The 21,783-nt window shown below is 48.0% G+C and overlaps 1 protein-coding gene across 4 annotated transcripts; it reads right to left on the reverse strand.

Annotated features, from left to right (window-relative positions):
• Positions 1-442: 442 nt before the first annotated feature.
• LOC106800784 (coiled-coil domain-containing protein 180-like) lies at positions 443-19,859 on the reverse strand. 4 transcript variants are annotated; one of them, XM_087419445.1, is made up of 7 exons: positions 19,786-19,859; positions 19,565-19,660; positions 17,890-18,013; positions 6,493-7,240; positions 3,838-3,943; positions 2,906-3,041; positions 443-1,709 (listed from the first exon to the last, which is right to left on the reverse strand). In XM_087419445.1, the coding sequence occupies exons 5-7, from the start codon at positions 3,939-3,941 to the stop codon at positions 1,578-1,580; spliced, it is 372 nt and encodes a 123-aa protein (XP_087275571.1). In that variant the 5' UTR covers positions 3,942-3,943; positions 6,493-7,240; positions 17,890-18,013; positions 19,565-19,660; positions 19,786-19,859; the 3' UTR covers positions 443-1,577. The 4 variants fall into 4 exon arrangements, 3 of the variants coding, with proteins under 3 accessions (XP_087275571.1, XP_087275573.1, XP_087275572.1); XM_087419447.1 differs by lacking the exons at positions 17,890-18,013; positions 19,565-19,660; positions 19,786-19,859 and adding an exon at positions 7,819-10,059; XM_087419446.1 differs by lacking the exons at positions 17,890-18,013; positions 19,565-19,660; positions 19,786-19,859 and having other exon boundaries at positions 6,493-10,059.
• Positions 19,860-21,783: the final 1,924 nt, after the last annotated feature.

The following is a 21,783-nucleotide window of genomic DNA, read 5'->3' on the forward strand; positions in this document are numbered from 1 at the left end:
TGCTGGAAAGGGATGTGGGTTCAAGAAGCCGCATTGTGTTTGGGGCAAGGGATACAATAGCGAATAATACAATAGTGAATCTCTGATTTCAGCCAGGTTACCATCTGATGGTAGAACAAAATCTAGAAAGGATATAAGGACACTGATAAATTTAGAGGGAAATTGACAGTCTCCATTTTTCTCAGTGAAACAAGGATTAGGTCTGAAAACAAAAAGCATTGAGATGGGGTTGGGGGCTTGAGTTGAAATTGTAGAGTTGTGGAACAGCCGCTTTTGTGAACAGAGAAAGGGGGCAACGATAGATATGTTTCTCACACTTGTGTTCTATGAAACACTGTTTCATGAGTTGTTAACATCTATCCCTCAAGAGAAAATGTTTCCTGTTCAAATAAATTGGGAAATGAAGGATTAAAAAAAGTTAAAGAGAATTATTTATTGCAGGATTTCATGAAGACGTCAATATGTTAACATGTATTATTAATCTCCTAAAAAGGGATACAAGTAGACAAATTTCTCAGAGCACAGAATACTTTCTTCATGCCACTTACTAACATTTCAGAACACCAGGTTGAGAAACATCAAATTATAGAAAAGGAAAAACGTTGCCAAGCAGCATTATGGGCCCAGAGAAATTCATCACTTGGCTATAGAGATAATCAGGAAGGGCATGTTACTATACTAGAGTGTAGCTGACTGGAAAAGACACACAGCTGGATTTATCAGGGGCTGTCTAGACTGGCAAGTCAAAAGAGACAAGGAGATGAAAATATTACATTTCAGGCAGCTAGGTTGATACAATGGTTTAAAATATATATTTGCAACATAATCTTCTCTTCAAATAAATTATAGACAATTTCAGTGTACACATTAGAAGACAACAGAGCTTTTTTGATTGAAGGTAGGATTGGCATTGGGGAGAAATGAATAAATAAATAAATAAAAGAAATCCTCTTTAGATCTCACCAACAAGCCTTCTAAGTTCGAAACTGGAAATTGTTTCTCCAGAAAACAATGACAGGGTTTACGATATTATTGGCATATTACTACAGTTTGGTTTCATAAAAGACTATTGTGGAGCTGGCTTTCTAATATTATTTCTATGGGAAAAGGTGTCTTGAAGTTCTAAAAATTAGACTTAAAAATTCAGAAGAATATATAAAAATTTCACTAAATTGCAGAAGAAAAAATAAAAGGTCCTTGCCTGTAATGCTGTAGTCACTTTCTGAGAAGCTCTAATCCGAGGGAGGGCCCAATCACTCATGAGGCTTTCTCACGACACTCCCTAGCCCCTGCCACGCCACACACCATGTTACCCCCATTTGTAAGATTCTGTTACGTCCCCAGCCTCGTCAGAATGGGGAGAGCAGGTCCCCTTTCACCTCAGTCTTCCTTTTTGACAGTGATCACCATGTGGGCAGGGCGCAATCGCGTCCTGGTCACTGATGAAGCTCAGTGCTGGGCACAGAGCAGGGACAGGTGGACAGATGTATGGATATACGGACGGGTGGATGGAAAGACGGACGGATGAACAGAGGAGTCCATACGAAATGAGCCTTTACTGGGGTGAGTGGAGGGTGTCACGAGTACAGGCCCTGGACAGTGTGCACGGAGCTCTTCCAGCTGTCCTTCCAGCGCTGAGCCTCCTTCACCTGCGACGTGTGGTCGTCCTGGATCTTCTTCAGCTCCTCTTCAAATAACGCTAAATATTTCTGGGAGCAAGGCAGCAGGAGGAGGCCCCATGAGGAGGGATTTCTGGACTCTGTGCCCTGGAGGAATGCTGTAACCTGCTGGCAGGTAGCCTTTAATCTACTGCAGGCCCGGGCAAGAGTTCCACAAGTCATTTCTCATGGAGTTTGCCCAAGAACTGATCAGGCAGGTCCGATTGTTTGCTTATTTTATAGATGGAGAAACTGAGGCTCAGAGCCTTGCCTGGGGTCACCCAGCTAGAAAGAGGCTGAGCAGGGACTAGGACCCTGGTCTACCGGACTCTGGACTCTGCACTCCTCCCTAATCACCGTCCCACATTGCGGGCTCGCGGAGCTCAGAGCTCCTGGCTTGCTGGGAGGCTGAGCCCTCCAGGCCTCGAGCCCACACTGAACTCAGCAGGCAGAGCCGCCCCCTCTGCCTGGGGCTTGGCATGGTGGCCGGGGAAGGGCCGGCCCTGGGCACTGTGGGCTCTCCTGATACCGCGGTCAGCCTACCTCTGGGCAGGACAAGGTTTCTCTCTGGGCACCAGGACCAAAGGTCCACATATCTTCAGAGCTGCGAGGTCCCACAGGCGGCACCTGGGTGCAGCCTTCTCTTCAGGCGGGCCCCATGGGGGTCTAACAGGCACCGGGTTCAAATCTTGGCTCTGCCACTCTGTAGTGGCATAGAGGAGGGCACATTTCTTTAAACCTCAGCGTCCTCATCAGTGACACGGGGACAACTCTATCTTCCCCATGGGGTTGTCAGGAGGATTCAGTGGGATGCCTCATGTTGAGAAGAGAAGCAGCAGCAGGCGCTCGTAACTGTCAACTGTCCCACCGACTGCTCCCATGGCCTCCGCCGTCTGACCACTCTGTCCCCTCACTCTGACTCAGCTCTTCCTCCAGAAAGCCTACCTGCACCCCCAGCCTCAGTGGGGTGTCCCTCAGGTGGGTTCCCCCAGCTCTAGGGCTCACGCCATCAGCCCCACGCTATCACTGGGACTGGACGTGACCCTCGGCTCACGTCCTTGTGCCCGAGAACACTGACTGTCCTGAGTGTGACACTGCGCCCTGGGGCACCCTGACGTGTGTCGTCTGCTCCATGGGCCAAACATCAGGGCACCCTGTGATGGGAAGTCCCCTCCTCCCCAAGGCAGCCAAACCGAGCGGCCCTGCGCTCCCCGGAACGCACCCACCCTGCCTGTCTCTCCACTCACCAGGTAGATAGCGTCTCGGGCTTCCACGGCCGCCTGGTGGCCCAGGGTGGTTCTGATGGTGGTGACCGATGACGTTTTCTGGAGGAGAATCTTGTTTTGGATGGTGACTTTGGTGGGTGTGATTCCTGGCCACTTCCTATAAATGAACATGTGTGTAAAAGTCCTGCAGGCTTGTCCCCATCATTCACAGTCACCCTCCAAGCCTGGTGGCAAAGCTCAGCATTTCTTTAAAAAAACAGGTCACGCTTTAAGCGTCTTCATTAAAGAGAAACCCTGGTGAGCTTTAGCGTTAAGCTTCTTCAGGTTCCTTTTCGCGTGTTCACACCGTTCAAACCCACGCGCATACACGGTCTCGGGCTCTGCGTGGGGAGGGGAGGCCACAGCTCTGGTCGCTTCCCTCCTCTGGCCTCAGTTTCCTCATCGGTCGGCCAGTCAGGCGGCAGTCACCGGTCCTGGCCCGTTTTTCCTGCTGTGCCATAAAGCCACGGCTGAGAACTCAGCCAGGGCAAATCCCAGCCTTGCTGCTTCTCCCAGTCACACTTGGGGCACAGGGGACAGGCACTTTGATGGCTCTCCTTACACGTGACGGACGCTGGTGGTCCACAGTGCCACCGGCGACCTGAGAACGTGCCCCCCTTTCTTTGTGGGCCCCTTCATGAGTCCTCAGCACGTGCACTGATGCCTGCTGAGTTCTTAGTTTGTGCCAGGGCCACGCCAAGTACAGTGTCATCTAACTTTCTCTTCATAACACCGTGGAAGGTAAGCAGCCATGCCCATTTCACAGATGAGGAAACTGAGGCTTAGAACATCATGCCTTTCCAAGGTTCACCGGTCTGTCTGACTTCACAGTTCGTGGCCCCTAACCATTGCACTGCACAGCCCCCAAGCAAATACAGCCATTCACGGTCTTCCTCGCTGCTCCCGGCTCGCACCTGCTCCCCCGTTCAATCAGGGGCGTCTCACTCTCTTCCTCCGAGGAGAGCCCGGCGAGTTTCGTCCGGATGAGGATTGACGTTTTCTGTCTGAGGGGCTCCATCCCTGGCAGGCAAGAGACAGGTTACTGACCGTGGCCTCATCCGCAGCCTGAGATCAAGGGGACCTCCCCCTGACCTTACATTGAGAGAAATGAGGGCTCGCTCCCCTAATCTCCACTTGGAGTCTCCACTGGGAGGCAGGGCCCCATCCCCCATGCAGAGAAGCGGCATGCACCAGATGTGTGGGCTGGGGGCAGTGCGGGGGCAGGGGGTCATTGCTGGAGGATGTGAGGTGTGGTTTGGGTGCTGTTCCCAGCGCCAAAGCCCAAAGCATCGTGCTCTCACCTCACAGCTTCCATGAGCCCCCGAATACGCTTTGTGGAGGCTTCTTTGGCTTATTCCAGCTCCAATGGGTTCTGAACTAATTACCCCTGGAACGAACACATTCGAGGCTGTCCCTCTGACGCGCAGCTCGCTGGCCTGTCCTTCGATGTGACTGGGCTCCATCCGGGCAGCGAGCGAGCACGCAGGAGTGGCCCTGCCCTGCACCTGGTCTGCGTGGACGGCAGGGCCAGGCTGCTTGGCTCAGAAGCCCAGGTTATAGAGCAGGAGACGCCTCCTTGGGCCTGGTGCAGGGGGTCTTCCCGGCTCGGCGGTTCCCTCCAAGATACTGAGATTGCCTCCCCCGCCCGCTCCTCTGCCTGTTCTCCCTCGAGTCTCAACCCCAGTGTCTCCGTGGACCCCACTTTCCCAAACAAGGCTCACATTTGACAGAGACCTCCAACCTTGGAAAGTCAGCAGAACCTCAAAACGCATACACGTTTTGACCCAGAAAGTCCACTTCTAGGAGTCTGTCGCCCCAAAACAGAGACATGTGGATGCAGAGGTTCCCTTCAGCACAATCACAGGAGAGAAAAACTGGAAATGGCCCAACACTCAACAGCAGGGGACTAATTAGCAAATTACAATGCTTAGTAAACCACGGTGCCCAGTAACTGAAAATCCTCAAGAGGATGATGGACTGGTGTGGCCAACGTCCACCCAGGGGTAAATCAGGTTATAAAAGAGCACACGCTCTATAACTGCCCCCTCAGACACACACGGCCCTGAGTCCAAAGCGAACGGACTGGGAGGATGGACAGTAAATGCTAAGGGCACTTATTTCTGGGTAGAAGAACTGTGTTCCTCACTTTCTTCATAATTTATATTGAATTTCTTGTTTTACTATAATAAATATTTATTGCCTTGTAATAAAAACTTTTAAAAATAAAACTAATATATTTTAATTACTTAATAGATTAGCAACAAATGGATAACATTTAATACATGATTGGAATCTTTGTATAGTTTTAAAAGTAATGTGCACATTATAAAAAGTTTAAACATCACCTACCAGGGGAAAAGAAAAGATTTTAGAATCTCTCACAGTCCCACCCACCAGAGGGGAGCATCGTCAAGTCTGGTCCCTGTCTCTCAGGCTCTGTCTCTCTCATTCTCTCTGTCTCTCTCTGTCTGTCTCTCACACAGATTCATTTACATATATGTGAGTACACATGTTTATACATGGGTTTTAAAACAATGCTGTCATGGATAAGCACTGACTATGGACTTGTTTCTTCACGTAGTGGTATTCCCTCACGCCTCTCCATGTTGGCACATGTGGACCTACTTCTCCCACTTCAACAGCTGCGCAGTGTTCACCTGTACCCCTGGACCATAATCTATTTATCCAATCCCCAACACATGGATATTACAGTTGTTTCCAATTCTTTGCCACTTCCAACAGTGCTGTGAATATGCTTGAAAATCGACCTGTGAAAAATGGTGCAGGTATTTCTGTCTGATACACTCTAGGTTAGAACCCAGGTCAGAGGTGCACACACTCAGGATCCTGACAGGTCCTGACAGCGGGGTCTCCAGGAGACGCTATCACGTGCACTTCTCCAAGGGTCTCCGCCACACCTGGGCCTCCTCACCAGTGCTGGTTGTCACTAAACTTAGAAGCCTTGCAAGGCTGTTGGTGAAAAACTACATCTGAGCGTTTACCTTCGCCTTTTCCACCATCAGTGAAGTGGAGCATCTTTGACATCTACTGGCCACGTGCACGGCTTCTCTTTCGTGCACGTGTTTGTCCTCTGTCTCCTTTTACAAATCTGACCTGTTAGAGTTCTCTGTACCACAGGGACCTTAGGCCTTTCTCTGACCTAGAGGTTATTAGGAATATTGTTCCAGTTTGTGGTTTGACTCTCCATCTTTTGACACGTTTCCTTGTTTTTGTTTTGGCCACAGAGAAGCGCCAGCTGTTTCCTTTACGGCTTCTGGCTCTCATCTCATAATTGGGAAAGCTGTCCCTCCCCCATGATTATGAAAACATGTAGTAATAAGGTTCATTTTTTACATATAGTCTCTGACCCATTTGGGATTTGCTTTTTCACTAAAAAAAAAAAAAGTTACTATTAATGAAAACAAGAACTCATCAGTCCTGTCGATGGAGAATTTGTTCTCACTCCGGTGGAGTTGGGCAGTTGGGGAAAAGCAGACCCCCCCAGGCCCATCACCCTGTGCCTCACCAACCCCCTGGGGCCAAGGCACAAGGCCACTGGTGCCACTTACTTGCAGCCTGGACATCGTCGATGGTCAGCACTTCATCCAACTGCAGCAGGAACTTCTCGGTGAAGGTGGCCAGGCTGGCTATGAAAAACTGACTGGACTTCCTGGTGAACTCCTGGAGGAAACAGGAGGAGCCTGGTGCTGGAAGGGGAGGAAGCGGCCTCCAAAGGCAGGCTGAGGGAGGATCTGCGGAGCCAGCAGGGGAGAGAGGACCAAAGCCGTGTGCCAACTGTGTCCCAGTTAACTGGCATCTGGTCCTCGGCCGGAGGCCTCTCCCAAGAGGTAACTTGGCCTGAAGGAAATGATTCAGAAATGGCCAAGGGATGCACCTAGACAACTCACTCAAGACGAAATAAAACCACTGTGGATCTTAAAAAAAAAGCTCTCATTAGTAATTCTGTAATCAATTCATTTAGAAATGAAAAACTGCAAGTTAAGACAGCCAATAATGACCATCTCCACTATAAAGCCTGTCTGCTTTCCTGCCCGGCTTTGGGCAGGGTGCCGGCAGAGGGCGTGCTCAGCGCTGCTGGTGGGCTGTCAATGGGGGCATCTCCCTGGCGGGCAGTGCAGCCCTCAGCACCTGCACGTGGGGGTCAATGGCGCCACTGACCTCCAGCTTCTCCCTGGCTATTGTGATCACGGTGTCCAAATCTTCCTGCCTTTCCTCTTCCCCCTGACATAGAGACTCCATTTCTTGGACATGTGCAGGGTGTCCGAGATTTGGATGAAGCTTCTGGGCATTTTCATCCTTCAATCAAACAATCCAGAAATCAGTGTGGATTTTGACCTGGTCTTGAATTCAGGACCAGAAAGTCACTGGCCTATGATATCCTCTGCTAATTACGGCCATGGCCAGACTGATGTGTGCTCTGACCTGGGTGTGTGAAGGGCCATGGATGGGCAGAGGAGTGGCAGAGAAGGCAAGAGAGGGGCCTGACTGGAGCCGACTCTGAGGGTTAGGAGAGGGCGAGCTGAGCATTTGCCCCAGCATAATCAGGGCTTTAGTCCAATAAAATCAACAACACCCACATCCCACGTCTCCAAGGACCAGGTGGAGAATCATTGTTCATCGCAATGACCACGGCCCCACAGAAACCAGCTGACCCACCTATTAAATCCAACGAGGAGTTTACTGAACACCTTCTATGAAGGAGCGGATGGCTCCGTTCTCATTTCTCCAATGCCTTCTGTCCCTCAGCCCCCATCCAATAACCACAAGCCTGGCCTACCTCCTTCCCTGGGATTCAGTTCTCCCTATGCCCTGCTCCCACTTCTGAACTTCCAAGGCCCCTGGTCATGGAGAGGAAGGGGGTCTGGGGGCCCCACCTTCCTTTTCTCCAGCTGCTTCTGATGTTCCCAGAACTGTCCCCTGATCTCTTTGGTGGAGTCAAAAAGTCATCTGTAGTGGTGCTCCTTGAAATTCTCCATCACCAGCCAACACACCTGGGGCAGCAGCTCCTCAAATCTCATCTGGGCTCATAATTCTCTAGGAATTGGGGGTTGAGGCCCAGGGGAGAAGACAGAGCAGAGCCACGTTGTTGAGGTGATCTCTCTAACAAAGGCCCAAAGAAGTTTCCCAAAGAGAAAGACTTGGTCTACAAGGTGCTAATAGCTATTTCATCTAAAGTGGTCCCATGGTCAAACCAGTATAGGAAATACCGGATTAAACAAGTTCAAAGGACTTCTCTTCTATACTCTGCAGGACTTTTCAGCCCCTTTAAAATGCACGTGTCTTTCAGCAGTTCTGTCTCATCCATTATCTCTTCAAACATTGCCTTGACTCTAGTCTCCTTCCTCTCCCTCTGAACCTCTAAAGAGCTATGTGTTAGACCCACTCTTTCATCCATGTCTCTTCACCTCTCTCCCATGTTTTCATCTCTTTGTTTTTCTGTGCTACATTTTGGATAATTGTTTTGGATCTACCTTCCAGTGCACTGATTTCACCTCCAGCTGTGAATAATCTGGTAGTAAAGCCAGTCATAATTCTTAAATTTCAACTATTTATTTTCCCAATATAGAAGTTCTTTTATTTTGTGTGTGTGTGTGTGAGGAAGATCAGCCCTGAGCTAACATCTGCTGCCAATCCTCCTCTTTTTGCTGAGGAAGAGTGGCCCTGGGCTAACATCTGTGCCCATCTCCTTTATATGGGACGCCACCACAGTATGGCTTGACAAGCGGTGCATCGGTGCATGCCTGGGATTCGAACCTGTGAACCCCAGGCCACTGAAGCGGAGCACATGCACCTAACCTCTATGCCACCAGGCCAGCCCCCAACATAGAAGTTCTATTTGGTTCTCTTTCATATCTACTTGGTGATTTTAATAGTCCCTTGCTCCTTACTCATGTTTCCAATTTCCTCTTTTATTTAACTCTAATAAATACAGCATTTTATATTCTGTGTCTCATTCGTTCAATATCTGAAGTATTTACTGGTCTCATTCTGCTGCCTCATGCTCAAGGTGCCTTTTTTCCTGGTGTTTGTGTGTGTGTTTTGTTTGTTGTTTTGTACCGGAAGCACTTATTCTGGGCATTTGTGGGAATCCTTGGAGGCCTGAATTGAAGGTGGGTTTTTCTAGAGAGAATCTGTAGTGTCTCTACTAAACACGCATCTGGGCATAAGTAACTCAAGATCATTTTAAGCCAAAGTATCAGCTAGAGGTCTTTTGGAGGATCTGCAACACCAAAGGTGATTTCAGGTTTATTTAAGCATGACTTCAGGTTTAAAACCCACATAAAGGATGGAGATGTCAGCATCATGGCAGAGTGAGCTCTTCCCTTAGATTCTCTCCCCTAAGATACAATGAAAAGGACATTCACAAACCAAAAGAGGACATTCACACAACACAAAAGATGTCTGAGAGACCCAGGCAGCCATACGTCTGAAGGTGTAGGTGGTGGACCCCCAGGAGGAAGTGTCAGGAGGAAGGGGATCTCCTTTCCCTCTTGGCAGCGACTTAGGGTGTGGGACTGTGCGTGGCTCTGAGAAAAGAGGGGGGAAGGGTGGCTGCCCACGGGAACGCCTTCACTCTCCGAGCTGTCTCCCAGCCATGGTAAACCCTACACAGAGGAGGCTAAGCTATTTCAGGGGTGTCTTCATCAAGCGAGCACCCCAGGAGAGCAGATAGCCCCTGGGATCGCACATGTGAAAGAAGGCGCCTCTCCCCCTCCCCTGGCACTCCAGCTCAATTGGTCGGCCAGAGAGTCCGTGCATATGTTAGAAATGCAGAAGCTGCAAGTGAGTGAGTGAGCTGCCAATCGCATACAGGCCCTGTCAGCATAGATTCCAAAGGACAGGCAAAGACACCAGGGATCGTGGTGGGCTCAGAATACACAGCTCGTTACCACCACGACCCCGCCAGTGGCGGCAGGTAGAATCTGTGACCAAATACTATCACTATGCAAAGCCACAAATCCATGCTATAAAATAGTATGAAGGAATATATTAATACTCCAGACCTGAAGGAAAATGACGAGCACCCAGAAATCAGTCCCAAAGGCACAGAAATTACAATCTAAATGACAGAGAATTCAAAATAGATATCATAAAAAAACTCAACAAGTTGTAGGGAAATACAAATAGTTCAATGAAATCAGGAACAAAATTAATGAATAGAGGAAATTCTTCACAAAAGAGATTGAAACTATAAAGAAAAACCAATCAGAAATGTTGGACATGAAAAACACAGTGGATGAGACAAAGAAAAACCTGGAGTTCCTGAATAACTGATATTATGGAGGACAGAATTAGCAATCTGGAGGACAGAAATATAGAAATGCTTCAGATGGAGGAGGAGAGAGAACTAAGACTGAAAAGAAAGGAAGAAATTCTCCAAGAAATAACCAACTCAATTAGGAAATGCAAAATATGGATTATAGGTATTCCAGAGGGAGAAGAGAGGGAGAATGCAGCAGAAAGCTTGTTCAAATAAATAACAGCTGAGAACTTCCCAAACCTGGGGAAGGAGCTGGAAATACAAGCAAAAGAAGCTAATAGAATTTCTAATTATATCAATGTAAAAAGACCTTCTCCAAGGCATATCGTAGTATACTTGGAAAAAGCCAATGACAAAGAAAAAATATTAAGGGCAGTAAGGCAGAAGAAAATAACTTACAAAGGAACCCCTATCAGGCTTTTGGTGGATTTCTCAGCAAAAACTTTACAGCTAGGAGAGTGGAATGGTATATTCAAAATTCTGAAAGACCAAAACTTTCAGCCAAGAATACTCTATCCAGCAAAAATATCCTTCAGATATGATGGAGAAATTAAAACTTTCCCAGATAAACAAAAGCAAAGGGAGTTTATCGCCACAAGAGCCCCCCCCCCACCAGACATGATCAAGAAGGCCCTCATACGTGAAAAAAAAAGAGAGAGATTACAAAGCCTTGAGCAAGGAAATACAGAGGCAGAAAAAATCAGAAAATTGTAGCTCTCTAGCAGAACAGGTTAGAAAATAGTTAATTATTAAAGATAAAAGGAAGAAAAACATCAAAAATAAATATAATCTTGTCATTTTAACCACAAACTCACAACACAAGATGGAATAAGTTGTGACAACAACATCTTACAAGGGGAAGAGGAAATGGATGGAATCTGCTTAGACTAAGGAACTAAGAGGCTATCAGAAAATGGACTATCTCATTTAGGGGATCTTTTATACAAACCTTATGGTAACCACTAAACAAAAAAGCAGAATAGAGACACAAATGATAAATAATGAGAAAACCATCATAGAGAAGTACCAAACTGAATTGGCAGTCTAAAATACATGGGACAAGAAATGAGGAAAAAACAGAACAACTGGAAAACCAGTGATAAAAGGGCAGCATTAACCCTCATATATCAATAATCACTCTGAATGTAAATAGATTGAATACTCCAATCAAAAGACACAGAGTGGCAGGATGGATTAAAAAACAAGACCCAACAATATGCTGTCTCCAGGAAACACATCTCAGCTCTAAAGACAAACATAGGCTTAGAGTGAAGGGATGTAAGACGATACTCCAAGCTAACGGCAAAAAAAAGAAAGCAGGTGTTGTCATACTTATACGAGACAAAGTAGACTTCAAGATAAAACAGGCAATGAGAGACAAAGAGGGGCAGTATATAATGATAAAAAGGACACTCCACCAAGAAGACAAATCACTTATAAATATATATGCACCCAACACAGGAGCACCAAAGTACATAAAGCAACTATTAACAAACCTAAAAGCAGATATTAAGAACAACACAATAATAGTAGGGGACCTCAACACCCCTCTTACATCAATGGATAGATCATCCAGACAGAAAGTCAATAAGAAAATAGTGGAATTAAATGAAAAATTACACCAGATGGACTTGATAGATATACACAGAACACTCTATCCAAAAAGGGCAGAATACATTCTTCTCAAGTGCACATGGAACATTCTCAAGGAAAGACCACATGTTGGGGAACAAGGCAAGATTCAATAAATTTAAGAAGACTGAAATCATATCAAGCATTTTTTCTGACTATAATGCTATGACAGTAGAAATCAGCTATAAGAAAAAAGCTGAGAAAGTGATAAATATGTGGAGACTAAACAACATGCTACTGAACAACCAACAGATCATTGAAGAAATTAAAGAAGAAATCAAAAAATAGCTGTAGACAGATGAGAATGAAAATATGCCACACCAAATCATATGGGATGCAGCAAAAGCATTCCTAGGAGGGAAATTCATAGCCTTACAGGCCCAGCTCAACAAACAAGAAAAATCTCAAATAAGTAATCTTAAACTACACCTAACAGAATTAGAAAAAGAACAAACAAAGCCCAAAGTTAACAGAAGGAGGAAAAGAATAAAAATTAGAGCAGAAATAAATGAAATTGAAACAAACAAACAAACAAAAAAATAGTAGAAAAGATCAACGAAACTAAGAGCTGGTTCTTTGAGAAGATCAACAAACTGACAAACCCTTAGCCAGACTCACTAAGAAAAAAAGAGAGAAGGCTCAAATAAATAAAATTAGAATAGAAAGAGGAGAAATTACAACAGATACCACAGAAATACAAAGGATTATAAGAGAATACTATGAAAAACTACATGTCAACAAATTGGATAACCCAGAAGAAATGGATAAATTCTTAGATTCATACAACCTCCCAAAACTGAATCAAGAAGAAATAGAGAATCTGAATAGAGCAATCACAAGTGAAGAAATTGAAACGGTAATCAAAAATCTCCCAAAAGATAAAAGTCCAGGACCAGATGGATTCTCTGGAGAATTCTACCAATCATTCAAAGAAGATTTAATACCTATTCTTCTCAAACTATTCAAAAAAATTGAAGAAGATGGAATACTTCCTAACTCATTCCATGAGGCCAACATCACCCTGATACCAAAACCAGACAAGGACAACACAAAGAAGGAAAAGTACAGGCTCATAGCATTGATGATCATAGATGCAAAAATCCTCAACAAAATATTGGCAAACTGAATACAGTAATATATTAAAGAGATCATACACCATGATCAAGCGGCATTTATACCAGGGACACAGTGATGGTTCAACATCCTCAAATCAATCAATGTGATACACCACATTAACAAAATGAGGAATAAAAATCATATGATCATCTCAATAGATGCAGAGAAAGCATTTGACAAGATCCAACATCCATTTATTATAAAAACTCTCAATAAAATGTCTATAGAAGGAAAGTACCTCAATGGGGAAAAACTGACAGCCATTCCTCTGAGAATAGGAACAAGACAAGGGTGCCCACTGTCACCACTCTTATCCAACATAGTACTCGAGGTTCTGGCCAGAGCAGTCAGGCAAGAAAAAGAAATAAAGGAAATCCAAATAGGCAATGAAGAAGTGAAACTGTCACTGTTTGTAGATGACATGATTTTATATACAGAAAACCCTAAAGAACCCATTGGAAAACTATTAGAAATAACAAATAATTACAGCAAGTTGTGGGGTACAAAATCAACCTACAAAAATCAGTTGCATCTCTATACTCTAATAATGAACTAACAGAAAGAGAACTCGAGAATACAACCCCATTTACAATTGCAACAAAAAGAATAAAATATCTAGGAATATATTTAACCAAGCAAGTAAAAGACCTATACAATGAAAAGATTAAGACACTGAAAGAAGTCAATGATGATATAAAGAAATGGAAAGATATTCCACGCACAAGGATTGGAAGAATACATATAGCTAAAATGTCCATACTACCTAAGCAATCTACAGATTCAATGCAATCCCAATCAGAATCCCAATAACATTCTTTTTTTTTTGAGGAAGATCAGCCCTGAGCTAACATCCATGCTAATCCTCTTCTTTTTGCTGAGGAAGACCGGCTCTGAGCTAACGTCCATTGCCAATCCTCCTCCTTTTTTTTTTTCCCCAAAGCCCCAGTATATAATTGTATGTCATAGTTGCACATCCTTATAGTTGCTGTATGTGGGACACGGCCTCAGCACAGTCGGAGAAGCAGTGCGTCGGTGCGCGCCCAGGATCTGAACCCGGGCCCCAAGTAGCGGAGCGCGAGCACTTAACCGCTAAGCCATGGGGCCGGCCCCCCGATGACATTCTTCATGGAAATAGAACAAAGAATACTAAAATTTATATGCGGCAACAAAAGACCCTGAATAGATAAAGCAACCCTGAGAGAAAAGAACAAAGCCGGAGGCATCACAATCCCTCACTTCAAAATATACTACAAAGCCACAGTAATCACATCAGCATGGTACTGGTATAAAAACAGACACACAGATCAATGGAATACAATTGAAGGCACAGAAATAAAACCTCTCATCTATGGACAGCTAATCTTCAACAAAGGAGCTCGGAACATACAATGGAGAAAGGAAAGTCTCCAATAATTGGTGCTGGGAAAACTGGACAGCCCCATGCAAAAGAATAAAAGTAGACCATTATCTTCTGCCATACACAGAAATTAACTCAAAATGGATAAAAGACTTGAAGGTAAGACCTGAAACCATAAAACTCCTAGAAGAAAATGTAGGCAGTACGCTCTTTGACATCTGTCTGAGAAGGATCTTTTCGAATACCATGTCTACCTGGGCAAAGGAAACAAAAGAAAAAATAAACAAGTGGGACTTCATCAGACTAAAGAGTTTCTGCAAGGCAAAGGAAACCAGGAACAAAACAAAAAGACAACCCACGGACTGGGAGAAAATATTTGCAAATCATATATCCAACAAGGCATTAATCTCCAAAATATATAAAGAACTCACACAACTCATCAAAAAAACAAACAACCTGATCAAAAAATGGGCAGAGGATATGAACAGACATTTTTCCAAAGAAGACATACAGATGGCCAAGAGGCACATGAAAAGATGGTCAACATCACTAATCATCAGGGAAATGCAAATCAAAACTACAATGAGATATCACCTTACACCTTTTAGAATGGCTATAATCACCAAGACAAAAACCAACAAATGTTGGAGAGGATGTGGAGAAAAGGGAACCCTCATTCACTGCTGGTGGGAATGCAAACTCGTGCAGCCACTATGGAAAACAGTATGCAGATTTCTCAAAAAATTAAAAACAGAAATACCATATGGCACAGCTATCCCACTACTGGGTCTTTATCCAAAGAACTTGAAACCAACAAATCAAAGACACTTATGCCCACCTGTTCATTGCAGCATTATTTACTATAACCAAGATGTGGAAGCAACCCACGTGCACATCAACTGATGAATGGATAAAGAAGATGTACACACACACACACACACACACACACACACACACACACACACACAATGGAATACTATGCAGCCACAAAAAAGATGAAATCGTCCCATTCGCAACAACATGGATGGATCTTGAGGGTATTACGTTAAGCAAAATAAGCAAGACAGAGAAATATAAATGCCACATGATTACATTCGTATGTGGAAGATAAACAAACAGACAGACACAGAGGAAAGATAAGTGGTTATCAGAGGGGAGGAGGTTGGGGAGTGGGCATAACGGGTAAAGGGGCACATATATATTTGGCAACTGACAAATAATAATGTACAACAGAAATTTCACAATGTTATAAACTATTATGACCTCAATAAGAAAATAAAAATAAAAAGTCTAAGTTCTTAGGAGAGCACAGAGCATTGGTGAGGAGAAGGCATTTGTGAGAGTGGGCTGAGCCCTGGGGAGGAGGAGGATGCTGGGGCCAGGACTTTCCCCTCACTCAGTAGACAGGGGCTGGGGGAGGTGTGGACAGAGCAGGATGGCGGGTGCCGGGCAGTGGCAGCCTGGGTCCTGCTTCCTGGTGCCATCGTGGGAGCAGCTGGAAGACCGAGGGCCCTGGAGGGAAACGGCTGCCTGGGCGTGAGGACGCAGGGGCTCAGAGCAGCCTCCTCAAGATGCCCGCGGCCAGTGTCTGGAGGCAGCAGTTGCCCAGCGGCATCTGGGTGGACCAAACACCAACGACCAGACTCCCACCACCAGGCCTGGCGTTGGGTGAGACTCTGTAACTTTCCCTCAACGGATGGGACCCCAAGAAAGGCTGAGTTTTGCCCAGCTTAATGAACAGGGGCTCAGAGTCAGAAATAGGCGGAGTTACAGAAAACAACAAAGCACTTTTCCTGGGTCTGAGGTTTTTATCCACCTTGTTAATTTGACGCCTGCATGAAAATGTGGCAGCACACGGGGCAGGAGGTGCCCGCCCTGGGGGAGACCGTGTGAGGTTCTAATTGTCATTTATATCCTAGGAGAACTCAGGCTCTGTGGTGGGGAGACAAGAGACCCTGCACCCCAGGGTTAGCAGGTGGGAGGGACCACCGAGGGCACAGGAGGAGGAGGATTTCCCAGCACGTGCAATGTCTCCACCTTGCAGGACCACGCAGGCTCCGCCCTGCTGCTCAGAGTGCATGCTACAGGCTCCCCGGGCAGTGGGCTTCCAGGTCTAGAACACTCAGTGTGCCCCCCACCAAACAGCTTATTATGGCATCAGAGCTGGGCGGACCGAGGTCTGAGGGGAGTGTCCAGAGCCTCCAACGGGTCCCCTGTCTGATGGCAGTGGCCTCCTCACTGACCTCCAGCCTCCAGCCTCAGACTCAACTCACCCTCCACACTGCACAGCTGGTGGAGCCCCTCTGCTGCCCTCAGGAAGAAGTCCACCCCCTAACCTGGCCCATCCCTCCCCTCCTCCCCCACCCCACCCCTTGCCATCGCCTCCTTCCAAGCTCTTTGGTACAGTCACACCAAACTTCTTTCTATAGCAAACGCGTCATGTTCTTCGTTGTCATTGGGGCTGGAACATCCCAGAACGTGGGCCCAGGCGGCCAGTCCAGGACCAGAGAGCCAGGAGATGGCCTGGTCGGGGGGACACCTCGGGAGAAAGGTCAACGCTGAGGACTGTGCCGCCCCCAGTGGCCCCCAAAGCTGCCCTCCCCAGCGACCCCTCCCGCTGTATCGGATGGTGCAGATGCCCCAGCCGCTGTTGCTGCAGGGCTCTCTGCTTCTCCAGCATGCTCTCCAGCTCCTTCTTGGTGGCTGGCGGAGCCTGGACCCTCTCACTGGCCATGAACTCACTGGGCAGCCAGACACGTTGGCACCATGGAGACAAGAGGAGGGGCAGGGCGGGTGGGAGAGAGGGGATGAGACCCGTGTAGGAGCACTCAGACCCCAGCACCCTCACACCACTCCCAGTACCCCTCCCCATCCTGGGCCTCTGGGACTCTGAGGAAAGGGGGGAAGAGAGAGAAGGAGGGAGGGGCGGGGAGAGAAGAACGGAGGGACCACCAGGGAGGTTCTGGCGCTAAGAGCATGGGACCTGCAGGCACAGATCCAGGTGTGGGTCCTGACTGCCCCCTGCCAGCTCTGTGACCTTGGGCGAGTCACTCCCTCCTCTGAATCTCAGTTTCCTCTTCTGTAATGGAGCTAAGGATAGTACCTTCCTCACTCGGTACCTGTGAGGACCCAGCAAGATATTACAAGCAAAACCCCGAGCACCGTGCCTGGCTCGTGGGAAACGCCCAGTAAATGCGGCTCCTGCCATCACCGTCGATGATTCCTGACATCTGTGACAACCCCAGGCCCAGGCCCAGACCAGGCACTCTCCATACGGCATCCTGCGGACCATCGCTGAAACCCTATCACGTGTCCATCACGGTGCCTGCTTTGCATTGGGAGAGAAAGGCTCCGAACGTTCAAGCGCTTGATCAGGGTCACAGGGAAAGTACAGGTGGAGCCAGGTCTCCGGACGTTTCCTTCGTCCCCAGTGTCAGACTCTGGTGCTCCCTGTCTGGAAACGCAGATGTACAGGTGGGCCTCCACCCCCAGACCCGCAGCACAGACGGACAGACACTCTTTAGTGTCCTCAGACATCTTGGCCCAAGGCATCCATTTCTTAGCAAAGAAAAGTCTTACTTGGGCCAGCCCGGTGGCGTAGTGGTTAAGTTTGCACACTCTGCTTCGGCGGCCCGGGGTTCACAGGTTCGGATTCCAGGCGAGGACCTACCCACTTCTTATCAAGCCGTGGTGTGGCAGCATCCTGCATATAAAGTAGAGGAAGATGGGCACAGATGTTAGCCCAGGGCCAATCTTCCTCTGCAAAAAGAGGAGGATTGGCAACAGATGTTAGCTCAGGGCTAATCCTCTTCACCAAAAAAAAAAAAGAAAGAAAGAAAGTCTTGCTTTTTGGCCAAAAGCTGCAGGACCCTCGTGTCAGTATTAACAAAAGTGCCCCCGGCCAGGAAGCGTGGAGACCGGCATTCTCTTCACCGTCCCTCCCGTGGGTGAAAGTTGCTACCAGAGGGTGGGAAGTATCCACGCCTGAGGGACGGCCATGCTCCTCGGGACAGCAACACAGGGTTACATGTAATAGTCAAGAGTGGAAAGTGGGCAGATAATCAGACTAATGTTTTTATACAATTTGCACTGTGCTCAGAAAATGCTTCCAATTCCGCAGCCCTACTGTGAAGATAATGCTGTTTACAGCACAGGGATTTTGTGAAATGAAATGAGATTAATGCACATGGAGCAAGTAGCAAGTGCCAGTTGTCACGACGAGTCAAATAAGCACAGGAACGTCAAACACTGACTCACCACTGGTCACCGACTAACTGACCCCCCAGATGGATCAAATGGATAAAAGTTAGCAACTCTCGCTGGTCTCAAAACGAGAGCTCCCACTGCTGAGCCCTCTTATCACCCTCCCAACAAGTCCTGGCATAGGTATCCTTAGCCCCATTTCCTGGACAGGGAGTTCCAGGTGCAGGGGCCGAGTTATCTCAGGAGCTGCCTGTCCGGGCAGGGCAGAGGGAGTCTGTGCCCACTCCCCGTCTGTGCTCTGTCCAGGAGCCCCAGGCACACACCGGGGCTGGAGCCCATCTCTGGTTCTGAACGCCGGACTCCTCTCATTCTGTGTGCTGCCGGGGGGCCCGCTGCCTGGCAAGCCCAGCTTTCTGCACAGGACCTGGAAGCCCACGCAAGACAATGCACCTCTGAGGAGCAAAAGAAGCATCCTTTCACACGGCAGAGGCGTCAGGCTTAACTCTGACTTTGGAGACATCATAAATAATCTTGAATTTCTTGCTTTTTATCCCAAAGAAAGCAGCTCGGGGAGGCTAGGGAGGATAGGGAAGCAGTGAGGACAGAGCTAGGGGCAGGCATGGTTCAGCAACACTGACAGCCAGCAGGAGCCGAGACAAGAACCACCAGGAAAACTAGACAAACAGACCAGGCAGGGGTCACTTATGAGGGCACAAACCACCCCGGCTCCACGACAGCTGGCAGACACTGCCTCCACCGTGTAGCACCTATGCATTGCACATGGCAGCTGAGACGCGGCCCAGCAGGCGCTCATAAAACCATCAGCGCTCCAAACAAGGGCGCTGTGTTAGGTTTACTGGGATTAAGAGGGCAGGGAAGCATGGAATGTACTTTAGAAGGATTTCTGTTGAAGATACTTAACCAAGACTCTGGTTCTGAGCCTAAGTGGCCAACCTGAGTCACTTGGAAATGTTATGTATGAAGAGCTCATCATTTCTGAGTCGCCAGGCTACTCCTGTGGGCTGACCCCCTGCACGTGAAAACTGCTCACCATGGCTTCTTTATTTATCAGCCTGTACACGTCGGGCTGCATGAGATAGGAAGTTTTCTCCATGATGTCCACATATTTCTTCAACACGCTTTTTAGCTGGAAACAACAAGGCGCCATAGTTAGTGACTCTCTCTTTTCCTGGAGAACTAAAAGGAAACAGAGGAGGCCTCATAAACCCTACAAGTGACCATCACCAAGAAGCCATCTGCAGGCCAACTCACCTTGTCTGCCCGGGAGGACTCGAGCAAGAGCAGGATCTCATCCAGCTTCTGAATCCCCTGCTTCTGGAGCAGGAATCTCTCGGCCACCTGATCCCACAGCTCCAGCAGGGTCTGCGCCAGAATCCGGGTCAGGCTGGGAGGACAGATGGCAGGGAGGGAAGGAGCAGGACCTGGGAGGGGCAAGCCCGGCCACGAGGGGTCCCCTACTTGGATGGTGCAGTCTTCGAGGTTGTTGTCATTTTCTGCTTTTCTGAAGAGACTGTCGATGTCTTCGTCAGACTCAGCCAGCTCTTTTAAAAGAAGTGCCCCTGGCTCCAAGATGAGAGGTTCCATTTCCTAAAACAGGACAGGAGGGCGAGGGCTATGGTGTGACAGGCCGGGGCAGGAGGGAGACCCCCTGTAACGGGGAAGTGCCGGCCGTGGTCCTGTCTCAGAAATAACAACCGTTATTATTTAAGATTCACTAATTAGTTCACAGTTAAGATTTACTAATTAGTTCACAGTTAAGATTCACTAATTAGTTCACAGTTAAGATTCACTAATTAGCTCACAAGCAGAGCACAAAAGCAGCCACCAGTTGGAGCTCGTGCCACGTGCTGGCGCTCACTCTCTGCTGAGCCCTCGTCCTGACTGGCTTGGTCCTCATCACAGCCTGTGACGGCGGTGCTGCCATTAGGCCTGGCCCAAGGTTGGGGCTCGACAATATTCATTAGAGAAACGGCCAGTGAAAGAACGCCAAGTTTACTGCAGAAGAGGAGACTGAGGCTCTGTTAGGCCGTGTGGCTGGAGCCGCAGAGCTCACGTCCAGCTGGGACGCGTCAGGAAAGCGATGCGCTGGTAGGGCAGATGCTGTGAGTACAGAGCCAGCTCCAAGAATCTAGAGGAACGATGTGAGTCAGGGAAGACTCTGGAGAAAGTGGCGAGTGCAATCTGGGGCTCAGAGAGGACCCGGACGGGCAAGAAGGGTCTCATTTAGGGAACATTCCGGCACCAGTGGGGTTAGAGATGACGTCTCTGGAGAGGAACAGGGAGCCAAGTGAGGGTGATGCCTTAGGACCGGGCCATTTGGCCCCTCACGAGTCGGACTGAGCAGGGAGATCAAAGGCTGGGCTTTGACGTCAGACCTGGAGGCCAGTTCCCACTGGGCCCCTTATGTACCAAGTCAGGCAAGACTTTCTGGGTCTCCCCTGTAAGACGGGGGTGATAACAGTACCTGACTTACAGGGCTATGCTCATAACACGCACTCATAACAAGCCACTCAAACGTGGCTGCTACAGTTCCATCTACACCGTGGTGAGCCACTGGACCTCTGAGCTGGGGGGAAAGGCAGGGTGGATGCAGTGATGAGCCCACCTTCGGAATGGCCCAGAACAGAAGGGGAGAGAGAGGGAGGGTTCTCACCATCCCAATCTGAGCGATCTCCTCCTTAAGGCTCCCCAGAGCGCTCTCGTAGCCCCTCCTCTTGTAGTCTCTTCGCCCCTGAAGGGTGACGGTGCTGGTCCTCTCAGGAACTGGGGGAGAACCACAGAGGTGATGAGGTTGCCCTCAGAGCTCCAAGGCAAGGGGAGGCCCCCGGGGAAGGGCAGCACAGGTGGAAAATGCCAGCAGTGTCAGGGGCTCAAGGAAAAGGAGAAGAGACGAAGGCGATCCATAAATGCTATATGGAAGGAAGTCTTGCACATACAGTTAAATGCTGGGAAAAAGTTCCCATATGGCAATGTATAGAATGGGGCCATTTATGGTTGTTAAAAAGCTTTATAGAAGCAAATCCATACGCAAACAAGAGTAAACAACACTTATATAGCACCAACCCCACCCTGCGTGGATGAACGCACAAGTTGACTGGCTTTGGCTGGCCGAATTCAAGGAGGAGATGAGACACCCCAGAGAGACACTGGTGCTGAGTTAGAGACCTCAGTCATTTTGAGGGTGGCAGGGCCTGGCAGGTTACAAACACATCTCTGTTCCTGCCACAGGCCATGGGGAGCTGTGCTCTG

This window comes from Ceratotherium simum, chromosome 29 (genome assembly GCF_057802395.1).
Source record: "Ceratotherium simum simum isolate JZ-2026a chromosome 29, ASM5780239v1, whole genome shotgun sequence".
NCBI lineage: Eukaryota > Metazoa > Chordata > Mammalia > Perissodactyla > Rhinocerotidae > Ceratotherium > Ceratotherium simum.

Bases quoted from the DNA above. Each gene is read 5' to 3' on its own strand.
- LOC106800784 (XM_087419445.1), bottom strand. From the start codon at position 3,941: ATGGAGCCCCTCAGACAGAAAACGTCAATCCTCATCCGGACGAAACTC. The intron at 3,042-3,837 runs GTGCGAGCCGGG...GTTCATTTATAG, and splicing joins CTGATTGAACGGGGGAGCAG to GAAGTGGCCAGGAATCACAC. The intron at 1,710-2,905 runs GTGAGTGGAGAG...CCTTGCTCCCAG, and splicing joins CCCGAGACGCTATCTACCTG to AAATATTTAGCGTTATTTGA.